The sequence below is a fragment of the Hydra vulgaris genome, chromosome 15 (assembly GCF_038396675.1).
Source record: "Hydra vulgaris chromosome 15, alternate assembly HydraT2T_AEP".
NCBI classification, from domain to species: domain Eukaryota; kingdom Metazoa; phylum Cnidaria; class Hydrozoa; order Anthoathecata; family Hydridae; genus Hydra; species Hydra vulgaris.
The window spans coordinates 18,967,816-18,992,361 of NC_088934.1; the positions used below are offsets into that span (position 1 = coordinate 18,967,816).

At 25.9% G+C, this 24,546-nt stretch overlaps 1 protein-coding gene across 1 annotated transcript in view; it reads right to left on the minus strand.

The window, feature by feature from the left end:
* Window positions 1-23,275, minus strand: part of LOC136072053 (uncharacterized) — a 96,439-nt gene extending 73,164 nt beyond the window's left edge. Inside the window, exons 1-8 of the mRNA XM_065820109.1 lie at window positions 23,145-23,275; window positions 21,672-21,861; window positions 15,000-15,203; window positions 13,924-14,169; window positions 7,725-7,883; window positions 3,568-3,733; window positions 1,059-1,225; window positions 610-882 (exon numbers count right to left, since the gene is read on the minus strand). Coding sequence (XP_065676181.1) covers window positions 610-882; window positions 1,059-1,225; window positions 3,568-3,733; window positions 7,725-7,883; window positions 13,924-14,169; window positions 15,000-15,203; window positions 21,672-21,849 — 1,393 coding nt within the window. The 5' untranslated portion in view covers window positions 21,850-21,861; window positions 23,145-23,275. The remainder of the gene's footprint in view (window positions 1-609; window positions 883-1,058; window positions 1,226-3,567; window positions 3,734-7,724; window positions 7,884-13,923; window positions 14,170-14,999; window positions 15,204-21,671; window positions 21,862-23,144) is intronic.
* Window positions 23,276-24,546: the final 1,271 nt, after the last annotated feature.

Sequence of the window (24,546 nt, forward strand, 5' to 3'; positions counted from 1 at the left end):
TTGATGACACAGCATATACTGCGGAATTCCCAATGATTTTAAAATTCCTAAAATACAATGACCTTTTGTAATTCTCAATATTTTATAAAACCATAAAAATAGATATTCCTAATATCATAAAAACGTGGTATAAAATATATTCTTAGCTAACACCCTGATATACTATAGCTAATTCATAGCTAAGAATGCAATTTCCTAATATCATTTTTTCACTCTTTATCTAAAAATGTGTACTTCAATTATTTAGAAAAAGAAGAAAAAAACGGTAGAATAACTATGAAAGAAAAACAATGAAAAAAAAGTTTGCTGCCCCATGCCAAACCCTAAGTCGATGTAGAAATACTCCTTTGCGGCAGCAGACTATAAGATAGTCTATGTATGTATGTATATATATATATATATATATATATATATACATATACATATATATATATATATATATATATATATATATATATATATATATATATATATACATATACATATATATATATATATATATATATATATATATATATATATATATATATATATATATATATATATATATATATATATATATATATATATATATATATATACTATTATATTTAAAAAATATATATTGACCTGGATTAATGTCAATTTCTTTAATATCAAGAGGAGGTCGAAAACCTTCAGGAAATAATAACTTTGGTAACTCAATTGCTGTGTCTTTTGAAACACATTTCATCATAGCAGGTAGATCAGCAGAAAATGTTAAAGGAAATTTTGTACGAATATGTGATGTGGAAAAAGACATTTGCAAAAGTATGCTATCAGGAATGTTCTGATCTTCTTGAGTTGTTGGATCACATGTGCTTAATGATTTTTTAATATCTGCTTGAAAGTAGACATTGATTCCTTGGAAAATTAAAAAGTTAAAACAAAAATATTGTAAAGTTAACTAAAAATTACATTCTAATCATAATTATCAAAATCTACAAATTCCTGAGCTGTACATAATTGTTCATAAATTAACATAAATTATTATAAAGTATTAATTACACAAAGAATAATTAAAATTGTTAATAATTTACCAGGGTCAATATTATTTGAAATAAGATCATTAAACAATTCTAGAAATTCAGGAATTTTGATTAGGTTAAATATATTCACAGATGCAGTGAGAACCCAAGGTTTAACAATATTGGCTGCATAATCAGGTTCACTATATTGGTAATCTATAAATTCTTTCATCTGATTTCTAAAATATATATATTAAAAGTATTTATACATAATACTAAACTTATATCTTAAGATAAAATCTTAAATAGATAAAAAACAAAAGTTTTTAATAGATAAAACATTGATAAAGACCTTTAATATATTAAATATCTAATATAAATAACTTTCTAGTTTCCTAAATTTTTTTTTCATATATTTTTTGTTCCTTAATTTTAAATTTTGTGTAATAATAGTTAATTTAAAAATAAGAAAACATAAACAGTAAAAAATAAACATAAACATAAAAAAAGTAACATAAACAGTAAAAAATACTTCACAAATCTAGAAAAGATACTTAAGCTTGCCAAAATACACACCATTTTGATTTTTTATGTAAAATGAGCCTAATAATGTTATATACATGCATAATTTTATGTTTATGTTTTTAATGAAATCAATCCAAAAAGGTTTATTTTGGCTTAAGAAGTGCCAAATCAATGGCACTGCTCAAGGAAGCTATTATGATTTGTTCCATAAACGAAATGACTTATCATTCAGTTAAGTCAACATGACTGATCATTCATCTAAGTCGCATTCTTTCACTATAACTGCTCTTTTACGATCAAACAAAAATTTATCTATTTATATAAATTTTTCCTCCTACATCTGTGCTTTGGAATTCACTCCTGTCTCTCTTAGTCAAGTGACATCATAAGCAACCTGTAAGCAACTTAGAACTTTATAAGTCTTCTTTTAACCACTTTTTGTTTAATATCTCTCTTCTTTGCTTTCTGTTAACTTCAAACTAAAATAGTGGTTGTTTGCAGTTGTGCAAACAACCATTTTGTTTTGGTGGGGAAAAGGGAGGGGGTGGGAGCAACCAACTTACAAAGATACATGCTTTCATTTTCTAACATGAAACATACATGATTCATTTTCTAATGAATATGCAGTTAAAGCCATTTTTGCATTTTTCAAGCTTTTACCATAAGATTTGAATTTTGATAGTGACTAACATTGACTATGTGTACCAGATTTTCCAGCAAATATACAATGTCTTAAAAGGGCATTAACAAAAGTTAATTAAATTACTAAAAGTTGGTTCCCCCCCCCCTTTTTTTTTTTGATTGGCGCCAAACTAATCCCCCCCCTCCTTCTTGCCCCTACCTTAGGGGGCAGGGGGTGGGGTCCAGAACACATACAGACCACTGATCACTTATGATAAAATAGAATTTAAAGAAATAACGCTTTCAATTTAAAACTAATTTGGATATTTAGATATTAAGTTATCTAAATATCTAAATTAATTTTAAATTGAAATCTAAACATCTAAATATCTAATTAGTTTAGAGACCTTCATTTGAACCATAATGAAGGTCTCTAAAAAGTTACTGCACCCTTCATTTGTGCCCCTATATACTATAAGGACCAGATCAAGGAGAGGGCAACCAACCCTATCTTTCTTTTATTAAGAAATGACTTATAAAGGCCCCTTTACATAGGCCAATAGGTAGATTTAAAGGGGCACTGGATTCTATTAACACATTCAACTGTTGATAATTGAAAAATAGGGTTATTTAAAAATACTGAAATTTTTGGTGTGAATTTAACAAGTTTATAATAATTGCATTTTCAGATAGTTAGGTCTAATGGTCTTATATGTTGTTAATCTTAGATCAAAACAAAGTGTTGGAAAAATTACAAGCATCTCAATGTCTGAAAATTGGACTTTTTAGGCATATGGACATTTTGCTTTTAGATATATTTGAGTTCTAAACTGCAACAAACTGCCTATATTTATTGCAGACAGTAATAGCTATTCAGAAGACTTATCTGTCCAGAAAATAATTCTAAAAAAAAAGAAACACTTTTTGAAAGTGAGAAAAAAGTTATTCAGCTCTAAAGTAGTCTGTTTTGCCCATTTGTAAATTGAGGGGGGCCACTGTGTCATGTTTCTAAGGCTATAGTGTCTGAACCGTTGTACTTGGAAGTCTGAAATTTCAAATTTAACCTATCTACATAATGCACATAACAATATGTAAAAATCAGGAAAATCAGAGATAGTGACCCACAGGCCATTGATTGAAATATAACAATTTGACCCTTATACTGTTAAGATTTTATTTCAAAATTGAACACTTCAGAACACCTCAGAACAACTCAAAACAATTAAAAAACATTAAACACCTTAGAATATGTGAAAGAAACACAATAAAGTTACAGTTGGAAATATATTTTTGATGTGTGTTTTGCATTTTTCAATGATTTTTTGTCATCAGATAACTCTTTTTTTTAAATTGTATTGTCAATTTTCAGTTCACCAACATCAAAAATAACAAAAATGTTATAAAACATAATAAGTTTAAAAAACAAAACACTTACATTATTTGAACAGACTCTTTATATTCCATAAAAAGTGCACCACCTACAGGAGAATCTGCTGGTTTATTAATAACAAAATATGCTGTTGCACCATTTGTAAACAATCCATCGTTGTTTGTAGAAAATTTAAGTAGCAACTGGAAGTCACCATTTGTATTGTAAACACCTTTAAACACATTTTTAAACACAATTTTAAACTATACTAGTATAATAAATTTAAGTTATGAATTAACTTATAAAAAGATTTGCAAAGCTAAGCTTTGATTTAACTGTCCTGCTCTTCCTCATTTTTTCTTTTCAAGCCATAATAACTCTTTTTTTTAATTGTTTTGTTAATTTTTTACAAAATTTAACAAAACAACTTCTTTAAATTTCAAGTTTTATGAAACATTTTTTCATCATGTTTGGTGCATAAATATATATATATATATATATATATATATATATATATATATATATATATATATATATATATATATATATATATATATATATATATATGTAAATTATGTTAGTGTATTTTACAAATAGAGTGCTCAATGTTCTTAAAGAACAGAGCAATAATAAATTAGTAAAAAACACTTATCTAACTTTTATCTTCTACTTTAAGTTTCACCATTGCTGGATCATCAGGAAGAGTTCACTTCCTGATGATCCAGCAATGGTGAAACTTAAAGTAGAAGATAAAAGCTAGATAAGTGTTTTTCACTAATTTATATATATATATATATATATATATATATATATATATATATGTATGTGTATATATATATATATATATATATATATATATATATATATATATATATATATATATATATATATATATGTATAAAGTATTTATATATATACATATATATATACATAATATATATATATATATATATATGTATATATATATATATATATATATACATTATATATATATATATACTTATATATATATATGTATAAAATATATATATATATATATGTCCAGGGTTGCAAAAAAACCAAAAACCATGGTTTTTTTGGTTAAAATTAGGTTTTTATTAAATAATGCCATATTTAGTTATCTTTTTAAATTAAAAAAAAGTATAACGCATTTTATTTGAATAAACTATATTCTTTATCAATATTACTGTAAAATTTCATCAAAATTATTCAATACATCATTGTTTAATGTTCAATATATAAATACAAGCTTTGCTGCTTTTTCTACCCCCAATTGGTTTCTTAACTTAGAATGAACAAGGCCAAAAGTTGAAAAAATTCTTTCGATTCCAGCGCTAGAAGCTGGTGCATTTAATAAACCTTCAATATCCATTATGTTACAATCCACAATTTTTAGAGATTTCCACCATTCTATTGGTGATACATTTTTTAAAACAGATTCACTATACAAATAGCTTTTATCGAATGGAGCAGATTTGACTTTTAATTTGAATATTATTAGGAACAAATTCTTGAACTCTTTATCTGCGAAATTCATGGCAGCTTCATTTTCATTTTCAGAAAGATTACATCCAAAATATCTGGGATCTATTGTGTTTGCCAGGAAATGAGCATCACTGACAGTCTGAAGGTATCTATATTCAATTTTTTTTTTTTTTTCGTTTGTTAAAAATGATAAACTGTTTATCAAATCTTTAAAAATTTCAACAGTGTCACTTATTTTTGTTTGACGTCTTTGCAACTTATCTAGAGCTACTGCAATTGGTTTTAATATTTTTAATAAATTTTCTGAGTTTCGCTATATCTGTATATCACTTACTTTTTTACCAATCATAGGATCTAAGTCTTTATTTTTTTCAAACATTGTGAAAATGATGCTCCAGTTGTTGACATATTTTTCAAGTGAATCACATACAGAATTCCAGCGAGTATCAGTAGGAAGTGGCAATTTTGTTCCTCCATTTAATTTATAAATTGCTCCAGCTTTATGATTATTTCTTATATATTCTATTATTTATGTAACATTTGCTCACATTTTCAATGTTAAGATCATTTGCTAAAAGATTCAGCATATGAGCAGCACACCCATAAGTTATGATAATATCTCTTTCAGATGACAGTACTTGTCTCATTGATTTCATATTAGCTGCATTATCAGTCACAAAGCTTTTTACTGTGCATCCAAATTTACATCTAACAGAATCTATTGCTTCTCTTGCTAATTGTGTAAGATATTCACCAGTATGTGAATGATCAGAAGTGTTGATTGTTTCTACTAAAATGTTAATTTTATCTGTAATTACAGAGATACAAACTATAGGTTCATTATGTACATTACTCCAGCCATCTAAAAACATGGCTACAATTTTCCCATTCAATACATTACATTTTTCAATTTCTTCTGCGTAAACCCTATCTAATATTTCTCCTCCAATTTGAGTTCTATTAGGTAGAGTGTATCCTGGATAAAGCATATTGATAAATTTTTTATTTTTTATATATAAAATTATTTGTGTTCAACTGTTCTGAAGCTAGAGTTTGTACTGTATATAAATCTACCAAGTTGCAGATCAAATAAATCTTTCTCTTTGAGGCTTGTTCATGTGAAAAACTTATCAATTTTCAAATATTTATCAACTGATGTTGAATTGGACTGAGACCTTTTCATTTGTTGTTGTAATGTTGATGGTGAGTTACCTTTAAAATAAAATTGCAGTTTATTGAATTATTCTAAGTTAATATGTCTATACATGATAATTCAAATATATATGTTTACAATTAAGGGAAAATTTAAAATTTAAAATGGCAATGCAGTAATTTAACTACCTTCAAGAAGTTGTTGATCTTCCATTGACTCCATAATTTCATGGGGTTGTGATTGCTTGCACTTTTTTATATGTTCATGCATCCTTTGAATTTGACCTTCCATTTCTTTTCTACACGCATTACAAACTGCTCTACACCCCTTTCTTTAGTCACTCGTGTATATTTTAACCAAATTATATCACATTTGCGCGCAGTTTTTTGAGACATTTTTTGTGGTATCAATAAATTATGTTAGAACTACTTATAGTTTTGCTAAACATTTAAATATATTAAGAAAACTTCCTGATGAAATAAGTTCATCAGGAAGCAATGCTTCTTGATGAACCTAATGAAGAAGAAAAACCCTGTAGAAGAAAACAGATAAATAAGTGTTATTACTAATTTATTACTGCTCTGTTCTATAAGAACACTGAGGACTCTATTCTATGAAAAAACAGAAACAAAAATAATGGATTTAAAAAAATATCTATATTGAATATTAGTTATATTTTTTAACATAACCCTGTTTTAGTTTTCTGTTGTAAGTTCAAATCTTTTTTAAAAAAAAATTAATTTGGTTTAAACCAACATTTTTTTAATTGATTTAAACCATGGTTTAAACCATTTGGTTAAAACCATGCAACCCTGTATATGTCTATATACATATTAAATATATGTCAAAGAAATCACTAAGCAAGCATGTCGTGAAAACTTTTTATTTAATAGATTTATGGAATAGCTTGCCAACCGAGTTGGTTAAAGCACAATCAGTTAACAGTTTTAAAGCAGGTCTCGATTGCGGGATGAGCAGCAATCAAGCAAATCTTCCATCATAGTGTGTTAATACCACACTCACTGGCTCACACCAGTTACAGCAATTACTAATACTAATACTAATATATATAATATATATGTATAAAATATATATAATATATATATATATACATATATATATATATAACATATATATATACATTATATATATATATATATATATATATATATATATATATATATATATATATATATATAAATTAGTAAAAACACTTATCTAATTTTTTCTTTCTTCTACACAGTGTTTCTCCATCAGTAGGTTCATCACAAAAAACTCTTCCTGATGAATCTACTGATGGAGAAACACTATGTAGAAGAAAGAAAAATTAGATAAGTGTTTTACTTATTTGTTATTGCTCTGTTCTTTAAGAACATTGAGCACTCTGTTTGTAGAATACACTAACATAATTTATATATATATATATATACATATATATATATATATATATATATATATATATATATATATATATATATATATATATATATATATATATATATATATATATATATATATATATATATATATATATATATATATATATATATATATATATATATATATAGTTCATAAAGATTATCACCTGTTATTTTTGGTTCAGCAATATTAACATCTTTAAATTTACTTAATGAAAATCCAACATTATTTGTTACTAAATTGTCTAAATTTAAGTACCAGATAGATAATACAGAGTCCAAGGATACAGAACTGCTTTTCATATCAATTTTAACAAAGTTGTTATCTAAATAATAAAACAATGCAAAAACTTTAAAAAATTCAATATTTGTTTAACAATACATTTACAATATATAATGCTATTACAATATATAAATATAGCTTTTATTTTTCAGTTTTTAGGTATTTATTTATATGAATGCATTTACTAGTTAAAAATAATGACTCATATTTATAACAGTTTATTGTAAACTGAACTGATTTATACTGCATAAATATTAGTATATAATAGTAACAACAATATTATTAATATAAAACAATAATAATATTATTGATAAATGTCATTGGTGATACATGTCAGTAATTTTATACTGGTGTTGCACTAAAGAGTCACTTAAGTTGCACTCTCATACATCAAGGGTTGTGTGATTCAAAATCACACAACCTTCTATTAAATACACATAATAATCTAATGTTAAAAGAACTAGAAGATAAAATTAAATAAAGCTTTGTTCAAACCTTTGTTTCGCAAAATAGAAATAATGAAAAAAAGTGATAAAAGTTGACAATATTGATAATATTAAGTTGATTATATTAATATAAGTTGATAAATATTGCAATGCAAACAAAAAAAGAATAAAATTACACAGGGTGTTGCACCCTAGCAACAACAGTTGAGCACAAACTTGCTACAGGGTAAAAATATATGAAATCATCAAGACCATGACACCCTTACGTCTCAGAATTTGTTTATTTTTACACCACTTTGCAGCCCATATCAAAAAAATAATAACTGCGAAAATTTTAGTTAAAAATACCAATGGGTTCCAGAGATATCGTCACTTGAAATAATGCTGACTCAGCATTTTAGTGATTTTCTGAAGTGACTACAAAGCAACTTTGACATACAGTATCTTCATAATGGCTTGGGGAAATTTTCTAAAATTTGGTACTCTAATAGATTTTAACTTGAGAAATCCAAAAAAAGCACCCTCAAGACTCGATTATCTCAAGAAATGCCTCATTTATCCAATTTTGTTCAAAATTATTGACTTGTAAATTAGTGATTTTTGGAGGTAAAATGAAGACTGTGGCCCAAAATCCCGAGTAAAAAGTTTAATTGTATATCATTATTTCATCTTAGGTCTACTGAAAAAAATTAGATTCATCAATTGTCTCTCCAATACGTGATCAAAATTTGCATTTAAAAATGGTGTCTTTTTAGAAAAATATAAATTTTGTAACAAAAGCAATTAAAATATTTTTTAAAACATTTATTTGAATAAAACATCAAATAGTGTCATTTATTGACTAGTTTAGGACATTTATAGTCATGGGCCAAGGGAGATACCTTCCCCTCCCATGAGAGGCCCCTACGCCCCTCACCCAATCTCCCTAGATTTTTTTTTTTTTTTTTTTTTTTGCATAAAATGAATAAATAATGCAAAAACATACAATTTAATTTTAATTTTGAAAAAAAAAAAATTTTCATTATTTCAAATTGGTGACTTAAAACCTCCTTTTATATAAAAAACAAACATAAGTTTTGTTTTGTTCTTTTTAAAGGTATTTACTTGTTTGTATTTTCTTAAAGAATTACTTTTAATTTTATAGTTTTTATATTATTTTGTTAGGTAATAAATAATAAAAATAATTAATATGGAGAAATGTGACATTGGAAAAAGTCTTAACATTCATTGCCACAAAACTGGATTTTCAAAACTGGATTTTCAAGAAAACAAGGTTTTGTTCAATTTAAAGATCTTCCTTGTGAAAAACAAGAAGAAATGATATGGCGAGCAAATTTAAAGGAAAAATATAGTTCAATAAGAATTATATGTTGTTATCATGAGCAATTCTATGGAAAATATTTTGAGAGAAAAATTACAAAGTGTTGCAATCCTTTTGGAACACACAAGGAAAGTAAAAAAATTGCTATAAAAGGTAATCTTACCTGATTTACAACAGAATTGATATGGAAATTATAAGAAAACAATTTATTATTTATAAAATGTTTGATAATTTCAGTTATTTTAACTACGTAAAACTAAATTTGTTTTTTAGGTAATATAAAGATTTCCATAGACATGGCAAACTATTTGTAAAAAAATAATGTTTATGTAACCCCAGGTTGGAAATTCTGCAGTAAATGTTACAAAAAAGCAATAGAAACTGATGAGGATTTAAATTCACAGGAGGAATGGGAATCCAAAAGTGAGAAAAAAATTAAGTTAGATACCACTATAGAATTGCTTGGAATTTCACCAGTCAAACTAAAAAGTCTTTCAAAACACAGCAAACTGACTGTAGCAAAACAAAAGTTTGAGAACACTATTGACAGAGTTGCAAAAATGGTCTCATTAGCATATAATATTAAAGAAACTTTTTTAACAACAGAAATAAAAAGCCCCATTTTAAACAACAACATTAACAATGACCATGATCTAGACATTTTAATGTATGAAATAAAAAATAAAATTTCAGAGACTGACTCTTATTGCCATAAGGTGCAAATGTTAACACTCGCACCAAAATCATGGACACGTAAAAACATATCAAGCTACTTTGAAGTGTCTGAGTATCTTGTTCGAACAGCAAGAAAAGTTAAAAATGAGAATGGAATTCTATCATTACCCGGAAAAAAAACTGGAATCCCACTTTCACCAGAAACAGTTAATTTAGTGATTAACTTTTATCAAAGTGATGAATTTTCAAGAATGATGCCAGGAAAAAAAGATTATGTAAGTATTAAGAAAAACCAACGTGTTCAAAAAAGATTATTGCTACTCAATCTTAATGAATTACATGTTGCATTTTAAAAGACTACCCTAACGTCAAAGTCAGTTTGTCAAAATTTTGTACTCTTAAACCTAAATGGTGTATTACAACTAATGTGTCAGGTACCCACAATGTTTGCATACATCACCAAAATACAAAATTTTTCATTGATGCCATTAGGTGAAATAAAAGTTATAAAGATTTCATGGCATTGATTGTTTGCTCTCTTGAAAATGCAGAATGTATGTTGCATCGATGTAACCAATGCCCTGGTATTGAAGTGTTAAAAAGTTTTTTAGTGCAGGAGTTTATGGACCATGAGCATGAAGAAGATGTAGTATTTAAGCAATGGCAGAGTACCGATCGTACAACACTACTTTCACAGTCATTGCCACTAGATGAATTTAATGATTTATTATGTGACAGCATTGACAACCTTACCACTCATTCATATATTGTAAAAACACAAAGTAGATACTTAAAAAACTGTAAAGAAAATCTTAACCAAAACGAATGCTTAATTTTAGGAGATTTTGCTGAAAACTATCAATATGTTGTTTAGGATGAGGTTCAAAGTTATCACTGGAGCAAAAGTCAATGCTCACTTTATACAATTGTACTTTATTTTATAGAGAACTTCTCAAACATAAATCTTTTTGTTACCTTTCAGAAGATGTTGATCATGACACAGGATTTATTTACAAGACTCAGGAAGATATAACTAGATATATCAAAGAAAATCTACCTGATGTATCAAGTGTGAAATACTTTTCCGATGGTTGTGCAGCACAATTTAAAAATTTTAAAAGTTTTATCAATCTTTGTCATCACAGTAAAGACTTTGATTTAAATGCTGAATGGGTATTTTTTGCTACCAGTCATGGTAAATCCCCCTGTGATGGTATTGGTGGGACTGTTAAAAGAGTAGTATGTCAAGAAAGTCTAAAACAAATAACTACTGGGCAGATTTTAGATGTTAATTTAATGTACTCCTTTTGTAAAGCCAAGATAAATGGAATTTATTTTAAGTTATTTTCAAAAGAAGAAATTGATCAAACACGAGCACAATTAGAAAAAAGATATTTAGGTGGAAGAACAGTTCCTGGCACAAGGATGTATCATCATTTTATTCCAATTGCTCCAAACACTATAAGTTATAAAAAAATAAGTACTGATGCATGCACTGAAATATTTGATATCATTTCAAAAAGCAAACATTATGTAGATATTTCATTAAATATTAAAAAAATGGATTATGTTGCATGTTTTTATGATGGATTTTGGTGGGTAGGGATTGCTGAAGATGTAAGTGAGCTTGATATAAAAGTCAGATTCATGCATCCACATAGACCAGGTAAAAACTTCTTTTGGCCTATGAGAATTGATGAGTGTTGGGTGCTCAATTCTGAAGTTATGTGCCTAATTTCTACACCGCGAACAACATCAGGTCGTACATACAACATATCTGATTTAGATTTGAAGAATATAAACTGTTGGTTACAAAAAAAAATTTATTATGTTTAAAATAATTTTGTTTTTATTTTATTTACCTATTTTGCATTTAAAATGTCTTTTATTTTTTTCAAATTCTTGAATTGTAGGCTGAGAAGGAGGGGTGGGGGTTTAAATAAATCACAAATCACTCCCATCTTATTATGTCAATGACTATATTAGTCTAAAACTACATAAAGATATTGATTGTCAAAATGTTTTAAAAACGTTTTAATATCTTTGGATTTAAAATTTATGACTTTAAATCGTAAAAAAATCTTTGAAATAAGAGGTAAGTATTTATCGATTTGAAGTAACGCAAATAAACTGTTTCTCAAACTTAAACTGAAAAAATATGTTTTTAAAATGTATTTTAACAATCAACTATTATTTATTCATTTTATGTAAAAAAAAAAAAAAACAATCTAGGGAGATGGGGGGCGGCGTGGGGCCTCCCATGGGAGGGGAGGGCGTCTTCCTTGGCCCATGACTATAAATATCCTAAACTAGTCAATAAATAACACTATTTGATGTTTTATTCAAATAAATGTTTTACAAAATATTTTAATTGCTTTTGTTACAAAATTTAAATTTTTCTAAAAAGACACCATTTTTAAATGCAAATTTTGATCATGTATTAGAGAGACAATTGATGAATCCAATTTTTTTCAGTAGACCTAAGATGAAATAATGATATACAATTAAACTTTTTACTTGGGATTTTGGGCCACAGTCTTCATTTTACCTCCAAAAATCACTAATTTACAAGTCAATAATTTTGAACAAAATTGGACAAATAAGGCATTTCTTGAGATAATCGAGTCTTGAGGGTGCTTTTTTTGGATTCCTCAAGTTAAAATCTATTAGAGTACCAAATTTTAGGAAACTTCCCTAAGCCATTATGAAGATACTGTATGTCAAAGTTGCTTTGTAGTCGCTTCAGAAAATCACTAAAATGCTGAGTCAGCATTATTTCAAGTGACGATATCTCTGGAACCCATTGGTATTTTTAACTAAAATTTTCGCAGTTATTATTTTTTTGATATGGACTGCAAGTGGTGTAAAAATAAACAAATTCTCATTGAAAATTATATTTTTTGGATGATTTCATATATTTTTACCCTACAAGTAATAATTAAACTTGTGGCATTAAAGTATTTTTATCACAATTGTATCATATTTGAAATTCAAATTATTCTATACAAATATACAATACAAATATATAATATTTATTACAAATATTTCCAAAAAGGACTCAAAAGTTTTAAGTCAAAAATTCTATATTTTTACTTAGGTTCCTAGAGACAATTAAAGATCTATATATCCAAAAACATTTCCTTTGAAAAAGCACTGAGTTTTTGATTACAATAACAATATATAATAATAATAAATTTGACTTTAAAGTAAGGGGTTCTATAGGAGTTTAAATCTACAATTTTAAACATAAATTACTCTTTCTGTTTAATGAATATATTAGATATTATCAATTTATAGAATATATATAGATTAGAAGTCTAGATTCTATATAACAGCATAACCTCTAACCAATACAACTACTTTGGTAAAGTTGAAAACATTTTATGATTTTTTTTTAACTTTTATTTAATCATTATGAACCCTTAGCCGTGACATTGTAAGAAAACTTTTTTCTAACATCAATTGAACTTTAGGTTTACTGTTAGGTATTGAGTTTCTAACCTGTACTTATACACATAATATATATTTTTTGATTTGGTATTTCAATATGTCTTAGTTGATAAATGTTACACACTGAGAGTAAGATATTTATTGTAAAGATATGAAAGTATTACAAACTGTTAACATGATAAAATACATACCAGTGAAAGAACTAAAAGATGTTTTAAGGTCATTGATGGTTCCTTCTAACTCAAATATTAAATTGTTTAGTGAAAACTCTGAGTTCAAAGCCTTTGGTAACTGCAATTTTTTAAGAGATACATCCTTCAAATTGATCATGGTTTGCGTGTGAGAGTACAATTCTCCATTTGATTCTGCAGTAAAATCAACTACATTCTCATTGATTATCAATGACTTGAAAATTAATTTTTCACTTTGAATAAATCCTAGAAATTAATTTAAAAATTTATAACAACCAAATTTCTAAATCAGTAAAAGTGGTTAACTTGTAAAGTGGTTAAGTTTTTTATGGTAAAATTTATATTTGAATTGTTTTAAATGCTTAATTCTAAAATAATCATTTTATTTAATCAACTGATTTAATAATATCTAACTTTTATAATTAATAACTTATGTTTATTAATATAAATATTTAATTAAAATAAAAATTTAATAAACAATTAACTTAAATAATAGTAAAAACTAAAATTATTACTAATAAGGGGGCAAATTAAGAATAATTTACTAATATGGGGATTTACCCAAATTATTACTAATTTAGAGGGTTAAGCAAGCTCTAGTATTAAAAAATCAATTTTAAAAAGCTAAAACTAAAATAACCACAATTTTAGTTTTTCGTTTTTTAAGAATCATTTTAAATTATATATATATATATACATATATATAAATATACATATATATATATGTATATATATATATATATATATATATATATATATATATACATATACATATATATATGTATATATATATATATATATATATATATATATATATATATATTTACATATATATATATATATATATATATATATATATATATATATATATATATATATATATATATATATATATATATATATATATATATATATAATAAATATTTTTAATAAAAAATAAAATGATAATAATTTTTTTTTTTTATTTCATACATTTTTCAAAAAATATTTTGGGGTTAGAGTTTTAAAAATGTTAATTAAGTTTTTACTTATATTGATATTTAAATTAAACAAATCTATCAATATATACTATATACCTAACGATATTTGATCAATATTGATACCATTATAAAACTTTTTAATAAAATAAGATAATGGTAGCTGTTCTTCACATTCTGATATCTTTAAAATAATTTGATTATCATCACTCTTTGTAGAAAGAATACAGTTAACTCCAGCCAAATATTCTTGAGATGATTTGATATCATCAAGGCTTTCTGGAAGTACATCACTTCTTTTTTCTAGTAAAAAAGTTTATAAATATATATATATATATATATATATATGTATGTATGTGTGTGCGTGTGTGTGTATCTGTGTGAGCCTATCTGCAAAACGCATCAAGTCTGAGTAAACTAATTTTGAACAAAAAAATAAACTACTCTTAGTTGCACATCAACAGAAATTGATATTTTCTTTGTCCATTTTCAGGACCGAAAATTTTTTAATTGGTCAAATGTTTAAATAGGTGATACATTTAAGTATATAGAATGTGGAAATAGAATTAACTCAAAATTTTAATTTTTGTGACATAGAGCATTTTGTAGCTGGGCTCCTCAAATATATGTTTTTAGTCTGGTTAAAAAACGAATTTTTTAAACATCTTTGTTATTCAAAATTTTCAAAATCTATAACTTTAGGCTATTTAATAATATGTACAAATTTTCTATATTTTTTATTCAGAAGTTTTCCTGTTTTGCTTTAGGGGAATAAGTTGATGACTTTAAAATGATGTTTTCTTCAACAAGATGCATTACTAATTGCCCTAAACATTTTTGTCAGAAACCTTCTACATTGTGATTATCCAATATTTTTGGTAGTAAATAGTTATGTAAAAATCATGTAACAAAGAAGAATTTATTGTCAAAAAGTGTTTTTATAATAGTAGTTCTCTTAAATATATACATAAATAAGTCACAAAACTGGGGATTACTTAACTCCATTGCCATTTGTATTTATGTATAACAATCAGTGGGGCTATCTTTTATTAATAATGTTTCTCCATTGTCTAATTCAATATAAAAGTCGATGTCACACAAACATTATGAGATAGATAAGTTTTTTTTTTCATTTTAGGATATTTAATTTTAATGTGGCTATAATAATGTTCAGCTTCTACGTCAAATACAAGGCCTTCAGGACTTGTAGATAACCAAAAGCAATAAGGTTGTATAAAAAATTTAGTTTTCCTAGCTGAACCATTACAACTTAATGTATTTTTAAAAACTTCATTTTTTTTAATCGTGCATGTGGCTCATAAGCATGACCGAGGTCTATAGATTTCCGATAAAATTTTAGAAATTTAACAACTTTCTGGGAGTGAAATAATTGCTGAACAAAATTTCAAATTTTTATTTGCGGACTTAAATTTCAAGTTAAATACATAAATTTTAACAGTGTTTTCTATTATAAAATATCATTTTATCAATTTCAAATAACTGTGTTTCTTTTTTTTTTTTTTTTTTTTGCATTGGTGATACCTTTAAGGAAACATTTACTTTAATAATACTTAAAAGCTTGTATTTGTAAACTTCTTTACAGTCAACTATAGAATACTTGAATTTAAAAACAAAAAAATTAGTTTTGAAATCATCCAGCGATCACGTTTATTTTTTGTTGTTACGCTTCATGTAATGTTTAACACGGATGTTTGAAGACGATGAAAGACATGAGACGTTTATTATTATTGTAAATTTGGCATTTTATCAAAATAGGGAGTATGGTGTTCATAATAAGTTCATAACAATTTATCAATTTTATTAAAGAAAATTATAGCTTTTTAACTTATCTGTAATTGGGGGCACGTATAAAATTGTAAAATGAAAAAAACTAATTTAACTCTTTAAATTTCATTGAAATAAATTTATTTTTATGATTAAAACTAATAAAATTTGAGATCGTAGGAGTATATGAAAATTAGATTTTAGATTTGACATTATTTTAGGTATTAGCAAAACTAAAGTCCGATCTGTCAACAGCGCGAAATTTCATTGTTCCCACAAAACGACTCTAATGCTAATAAGTTAAAAGTTAATATTAATCAAAGAATAAAAACTTTAAATATCTTTTTATCATTATTATTTTAATAAGCCATAAGTAACGTATGAACAAAAATATTATGATGATATTTTCCTTAAAATCAAAATTTCCCTTGATCTTCTCTACAAAAATAAGACAACTTAGTTTATATATAAAAATTTTAAAAATTAATTATAAATAAGAATTATAAGTTAAAAAGCTGCTCACGAATACATTTTTATAACTAAACTGGCGGTTACAAAAAGTGATAGTTGAGTTACTTGCGTTGACTGATTTAGGGATATGGACAGCGAATTGTACACTTGTAAACTGTTTTGGTTTGGCAGGCACTCTTTTAGTTAGGCAGTTTTTGTAACCACAGTTTTTGTATGTATAATGATATCAACCGTGTCAAACGACTGGCTTTAAACTTTATTTATATATAAAAAAGAGAGAGAGAGAAAACGTTATATTAACAAAATTGCCAATTAAAATTTATATAAATTAACGGAAACTAACTAACATTATTAGGCGCCAAATTATTAATAATTTATAGACTTTTATTTCAAAGACCTAACAAAATATACCCAGTAAAACTTGGCTCGGCACTAGATGTCTCCAGCCTGTACTCTGTTTCAGGGACCTGACATAAACTGGTAAAAGGAAATCTCTAGATTTTTTATTACCAGTATATTCCAGGTCTTAAGCATATCTTATGTATTTATCCCCCCAAAATAATAATTTTTTGTTTAAATTTTACAAAATTGAATTTTTTTCATACAAAATTTATTCTTTATTCGATTATATATTCGTGGTTGATGTTCTTGGACAATTGTTTCTGTAACAATTGTTATAAGTATTGCTCATTGTCAAGACCTGGTGGTCTATTTGATTATTATTAAATGACGAGATCTTCATTTCTAGTTTTTTTTTTTTTCTATAGAAATTTTTTTTGGCAATGTTTTTTAAGGACTATTTTACAAGCGGTTCTTGATGACAAGACCTGAATGTCTTCTGCGAGTTTCCACGTTCTTTTGAAAGAAGGAAAAAAGAAAAATGAGTAAAGAAAAATAACTTTTTTTATAAGTATGGGTGCTATGCAAAGTCACATGAGTATTTTTTAGTATGAGTGCTATGCAAAGTCACATGAGCATTAGTAGCAACGTATTAGTAGTAATTTTTTGTAAGAGCAGTAACAAGAGTATTATCCGTAGACGAAACTTTTTTGTAATAGTAGTAATGTAGGATATTTCCCATAAACGAAATTTTTTTTAAAGACAAAACTTTTTTTTAAATTGGATTTTAAGGTATGGAAATGAATCTTTTAATCGAGTTTCATAAATTTTATTCAAACAAAGATTTTAATGATGAACTTTTGCCATATAACCGCATTTTATATAAACACGTCGTTGCGTCAGATACTTTTCGAAATAAGACATTCTCAAAAATAGCTTTAACTGTTCCTAATGATGCCTCAGCATGATGAGTACCTTGATGAGTACCAAAACTTGTTTGGTATTTCCGAAGAATGAAGTTATTAAGTGTAGAAGTGAATATATATGAAATATATGTAATATATGAAATCAAAATAACTAAAACTAGCCTGAAAAAACTGAACTTAAATGTAACCAAATAGACTCATAACGTTATTTAGTGTATAATTAGCGATATTACATCTATATTGCACAACAGTGTATTACATACTATATCTAAAATATAGAAGAACGTATGGTAAAATATTTATGCCCTGCTAATACGGCATTTAACAGTAAAGAGCAGTTCTTGATGATAAGATCATATGGCCTTTTGCAAGTTTTTCAAGTTCTTGTGAAAGTTTTGTCACAAATTTGTTATATTGTGTACAACGACATTTTCAATTATTCTTTATTTGTTGTAAACATTTTGAGTTAATTATTTGTTATTAAATTGTTGCAAACTTTTTTATTATCAATAAACTCGTAACTGTTTGTTTTTTTATTCATTATGAACTAATTTATTACTTACAATTACAGTGCAATCAGTTTTAATAATAATGTCACTGCAGTTAAAATATATTACAAAACTTTACGTTATTAAGACCAACACCGGTTATCTCTCTTTTCATTTTTCCTCTGATCACATGTTGGTGCAATATAAAATATAGAAATATACTAATATTACATTTCATTTTTCAGTTCATGCAGTAAAGTCTTACAGTTTAACTAGAAAAAGTTATACTTGCAAAAACCCAAGATTTTGAGAGATGTTTTAACACTTTTTTTTCTCCACATTATAAGAAACCATTTAATGATAAGAATTTAATGATATGATTTTTTCGAGAATTCTTTTAAAAAAAAAATTTCCAATCTGAGCAAAAACTATGGTTGGTAAAGCAATTTTTCATGTCAAAAACGAAAATCTGTTATTATAAGTTACTCGTCAAACGAGTTATTATTATTTTTTCAAGCGTTTTACTAATTAAAGAAAGCAAAACAAAAATGGTTAAGGCAACCAACAAAGTATATTCAGAATGTAGATTCTTCCATGCTTTCTGTAAATGAAGCATTGTAGTAGATTCAAAGTTGAAAAATTCTACTGATTGAGCTTTGCAATCCACTTGACATGCAAATTAAAACGTGTTTAATTTTGAAATAGTTTTTTAATTTTTTATTTACTCCTTAATATCTTTAAAAGGAATTGGCTGGATTAAATATATAGAATTAAAGAAGTCTTTAAATATATAAAAGAAATTTTTAAATATATACATACGGAATAAACTAAATAACTATTAAGTGGCTTTAAAGTTACTTATCAAACCGAAAGCAATTTGTTTTTAATAATAACGATAACCGAAGGCAATTTTTAAATATTTCCTGTGATGTGACTTAAGACTCTATTTTTGGCCAGTTTTGTTCTTAATCTATTTAAATGACTTGAATAAAGTCTCGAACTTAATGAATGTCATAATTGCTGATGACGCCAACTTATTCCTAACTAATAATGACTTTTTACAATGAACGATGAACTTTAAAACATATCTACTTGGTTCAAATGTAACAAATTAACTGTTAACATTAATAAAACTCTCTAAAAAACGCTATTTACCCTAAAATTTGATAAAGTTGAAATAAAAAAAGATTTTTAGCAAAATTAAAGGAGAGGATTTTATGAGAAAATTAGAGGAAAAAAATTACAATTTTTTTATATGAACCAATTTACAGAACAAAGTTTAACAAATGTTCTTTTTTTTCTCTCTTGATGTTGCTGTTGTTGTTGCTATTGTTGCTGTTGTTGTTGTTGTTGCTGTTGTTCTTGTTGTTCTTATTGCTGTTGTTGTTGTTGTTGTTGTTGTTGTTGTTGTTGTTGTTGTTGTTGTTGTTGTTGTTGTTGTTGTTGTTGTTGTTGTTGTTGTTGTTGTTGTTGTTGTTGTTGTGGCTAAAGGTTTTGATTGTTATACCTAATTTTAATATATCCAATCCTTTTCTGGTTTTTAAAAATACACTTAAAAGTTTTATTCTATTTATTAATAATGTACTTAAATACTTTTTATAATAACAACTTGATTGTCATTTTAATTGTAAGAATTTTATTTTATTCTCTTTCTCTTTCTTATTATTAAGAGATGTATTATTGTCTAAATGGCAACGTATGCAATAATTTATAGAACTAATTATTTTATTATAAATTAATTCAACATAACAACAACATCAGAAATAACGTAATCAGGATAATAAGTGTGAAATTGGCATTTGCAAAGTAGTTATTTTATTTTATCGTTGTTTCTTTATAAAATGAACTTTCAATAACGATTTAGACAATCAAAAGATTTCAGGATATATAAAAAATTTTTGACAGATTATTTTCTTTAATAATTCAAATAAACTTTTATTCCTTTTTAACTTTTTTTCACAGAACAAACATAGATTACAGATAATTTAATATTTTTCACAGGACAAACAGATTACAGATAATTTAATTTATCTAAAGTTTTACTATTCTGTATAAATATTTAAAATAAATAAATAAGTTTTACTTTGTATATATATTTACATATTTTATTTATATATTTGAGCAAAATATATAAATTGGTTCTGACAATAAGATCCGACTTTTTTATTATATGCAACATTAGGGATCGTTTTTAGATTTACATTTTCATTTTATACCATATGCTAAACTTGCCCCTTCAGAAGTATTTTTTTTCCAAGTGACAGGTTTTGGACCCTGTAATTTACCAAAAATGCTAAATTTCATTGGCTAAATAGTTTCTTAAAGTGGTTCCGCTAAAACTTTCTATAAAATTTAGCGGAACCAGTTTAAGTTATACAACAAATACAAAATGTTTGAAAATGAAGGTAAATTGAAGATACCACTTTTAGGTCTGGATAATTTGTCTGGATTTCTAAGAAAGTGGTTCATAACACCATGACAATCAAATAACAATATAATAGATGAATGGTGGTAAAAATTAAAAAAAATTTGTTTAACAGATAGCAGTAATTAACTTAATTCAGGTAATTAACATTTGAAGTTTGCTGAATTTCAACGTGTCCAACCGATGTTTCATTTATCGATTGGTTTGTATCGTGTTTAAATATAAATTATAAGTAGTATTAAAATATTTAGTTTTGTTTTGTGTTTATTACAATTAATATTCAAATTTTATAAATATTACTTATTATATTTTATTAATCTTATTTATTTTATCCCACCTGGAATATCATTCCGACGTTGATTAAATGAGTTCAAAACAGGAAAGCTGTTGAAGCCAACCGGGATAAATATACCCCCTCCTGCCGCATAATTAAGATCGTAATTTGAAGTGTAATGACCGCTGAATAGTTGAAAATTAATGTTTAATAACACATACAGAAGAATATCTCCAAACATTTCCAGATTAATCTAAAAACATATAAATGAATAATAATAAAATAAATAGAATTTTTCGTCACATTCCAATTAGTGGATTTAAAAATAGGCATTGATAAAAGTTAGAGTCTTTATTGATGTACGAGAAAAAATAAAATAATTAATAAATTTCTAATTTAGGATGTTTATACTCTTTAAGACTACTAACTTAAAAGATTCAAATTTTCCAGCATAAACCCAATCAATTTTTATGCGTTGTAATTAGAACAATACTATATTCCTACGATAAGAAACAAACGTAAGCCATTGCTTTGGCTTACCCTAGCTTTGTTACTGTGTCCCGTTATCCCGTTCAAAAGTTTATTAATTAAACGATTTAACCAGGTTAAAATTAAATCAGGATTAAATTTCATTTTCTAATTTTAAAATTTCTTAAAAGAAATTATTTTTAAAAACTGAAATTAATTTAAAATATAAAAATAAAGAAAATCAAAAAATAGTGTTAAAGCTAAAATACTTTTAAAAAGTGTTGATAAAGACTTACAATAACAATAGTTTGCAAAAACTTGTGTTTAAACTGAAATACTGAAATAGCATATATTATTATTATGTAATAATAATAACAATATTATTATATAATAATAATAATAACTTATGCCCAATAATCAACTTTTTGATATTACATGCAATAAAAATATTTCTTATTGTTATTTTAAACTTAGAATTTTTGATGTTAATTTAGTATAGAAATTTTAGAAAATCACTCTAATACCGGTATTTTTGTTGCTAGAATAGTGCTATTATTTTTGATGCTTGTCCAGCGTTGATATTTTTGATGCTATTCCAGCATTAGTATTTTTGATGCTATATTGTAGCTTTATATAAAAAATTAATAATAATGACAACTTTTAAAACCGGGGTTTTAAAAAACAGTTTGTTAGGTTCAGTTGTAATATGAGAAAGCCTAGTGAAAGTAAGTAAACTTTACATTTGAGTTTATGACGCTTGAAATTTGACTAATACAGTAGTGGTATAATAGTACTGAGTTCTCACTCCACAAGCGAAAAATTCTGAGCTCAATCCCAATCATGTCCCTGATAGTACTACGGTCAACTTGTTTCTTTGAGCAGCAGCTTTGTTTGTCAAGGTGTTTCGGAGTTCAAGAGTTAAAAGAGGGTTGTAATTATAATAAAGTAGCCTCCTCGACTGCGGCCATTTTGGCCTTGGGAAAATGAATAGCATTAAAAAAACTTAAGTTACACATTTGATTTTCTAATCTGTAAAATTATAAATTAAAGCGTAACATATTTTCTTACCTGGATTTAGAAGTCAAGTTATTATTTTAATTTTTTTTATTGAAAAATTATTGCGAATTTTAAAAATGTAATCAACGTACGTGGTTAGAACATAATATTTTATAAATACGTTTATATGCACGAATAAACCCAGGAAGGCTTATCGAAACCATGGTCTTTTACTTGCATTCGAAACCAATAAAATCATTCGCAAGTTAAGAAACAATAAAATTTTTTCATAAATATGTAGAAAAGAAATGTCGACGCATAAGAATTATAGAATTTTATCTATGCTTGTTATCTTAAGCGACCAAAGTTTTAATTAATTACTAATGACAAAAACAACCAATTTAAAAATTGTATAAATAATATTATAAATGTAATTATGAAACATAAATAACATAAACGACGAATAATTTATAATTCTAAAAAATAACGGCAGTGAAACATATGAAAAATGAAATATTAAATGAAATGAAAAGTTAAGTTCTTACTTGGGTATTGCGATGTCACTACCGAACTATTGGAGTATCAAAAAACACCGAGCTATTGGTAGTAATGATATTGAAAGTGCGATATAAAAAAACTCAATTTTAATATCGAGTGTTTAAAAGTGAAAACATTTTTTCCAATAATAAAAATTGTTCCCATCACTACCGAAGTCCCTTTTCTTACTACCGAACTCAATATCAAAAAAAAATTGGTAGTACTTTTCTTTTTTAATGTTATTTAGGTGCTCCAAGAAAACCTAACGGTCTTGTCTTAGAGCTTTGCGGAAGTGCATTTAACTAGGAAGTTTACACCTTCTTCCTTACCGCGACGCGAAAATAAGCCCAGTGTTTGTTTCGAATCTGGATCTCCTGCTTCTAAAGCAAGCGCTCCAACCACTGGCCACGGCCGCTAATAATAATACGAATTTTTTGAAACAAATTTAATTAAAAGTATTTTGTCCTAAATTAAAAAACTTCAGAGCATAGTAATTTTACCTGAACATTTGACATTTTATTAAAATTAAATTAAGTAAATTTAATTTAAAATAATTCTCCATTAAAATTTAATAAAATTGAATTATACAGTACAATCTCTCTAATTCGAATCTCCTTAATTCGAAAACCTCCATAATTCGATTAAATGCAAAGTAAAATGCGTTTAAGAAAAATCAACTTTCTATAATTCGAAAATCTCTCTAATTTCGAACCTTTATTTTTCCCCATAAAGTTCGATTTAGAGAGATTCTACTGTATTAAGTAAATTTCATTAAATAGTTAGTTTTCAATTATTTTTATGGTTTAATTTTTTTTTTTGCAGAGGTTATTTAAAAAAAAAAAAAAATTTACAGTTCTGTCTAAAAAAATTAATTTTGAAAATAACATTGTTTTATTGTTTTGAAGAAAGTGACATCTTAAAAGTTGATAATTACCAC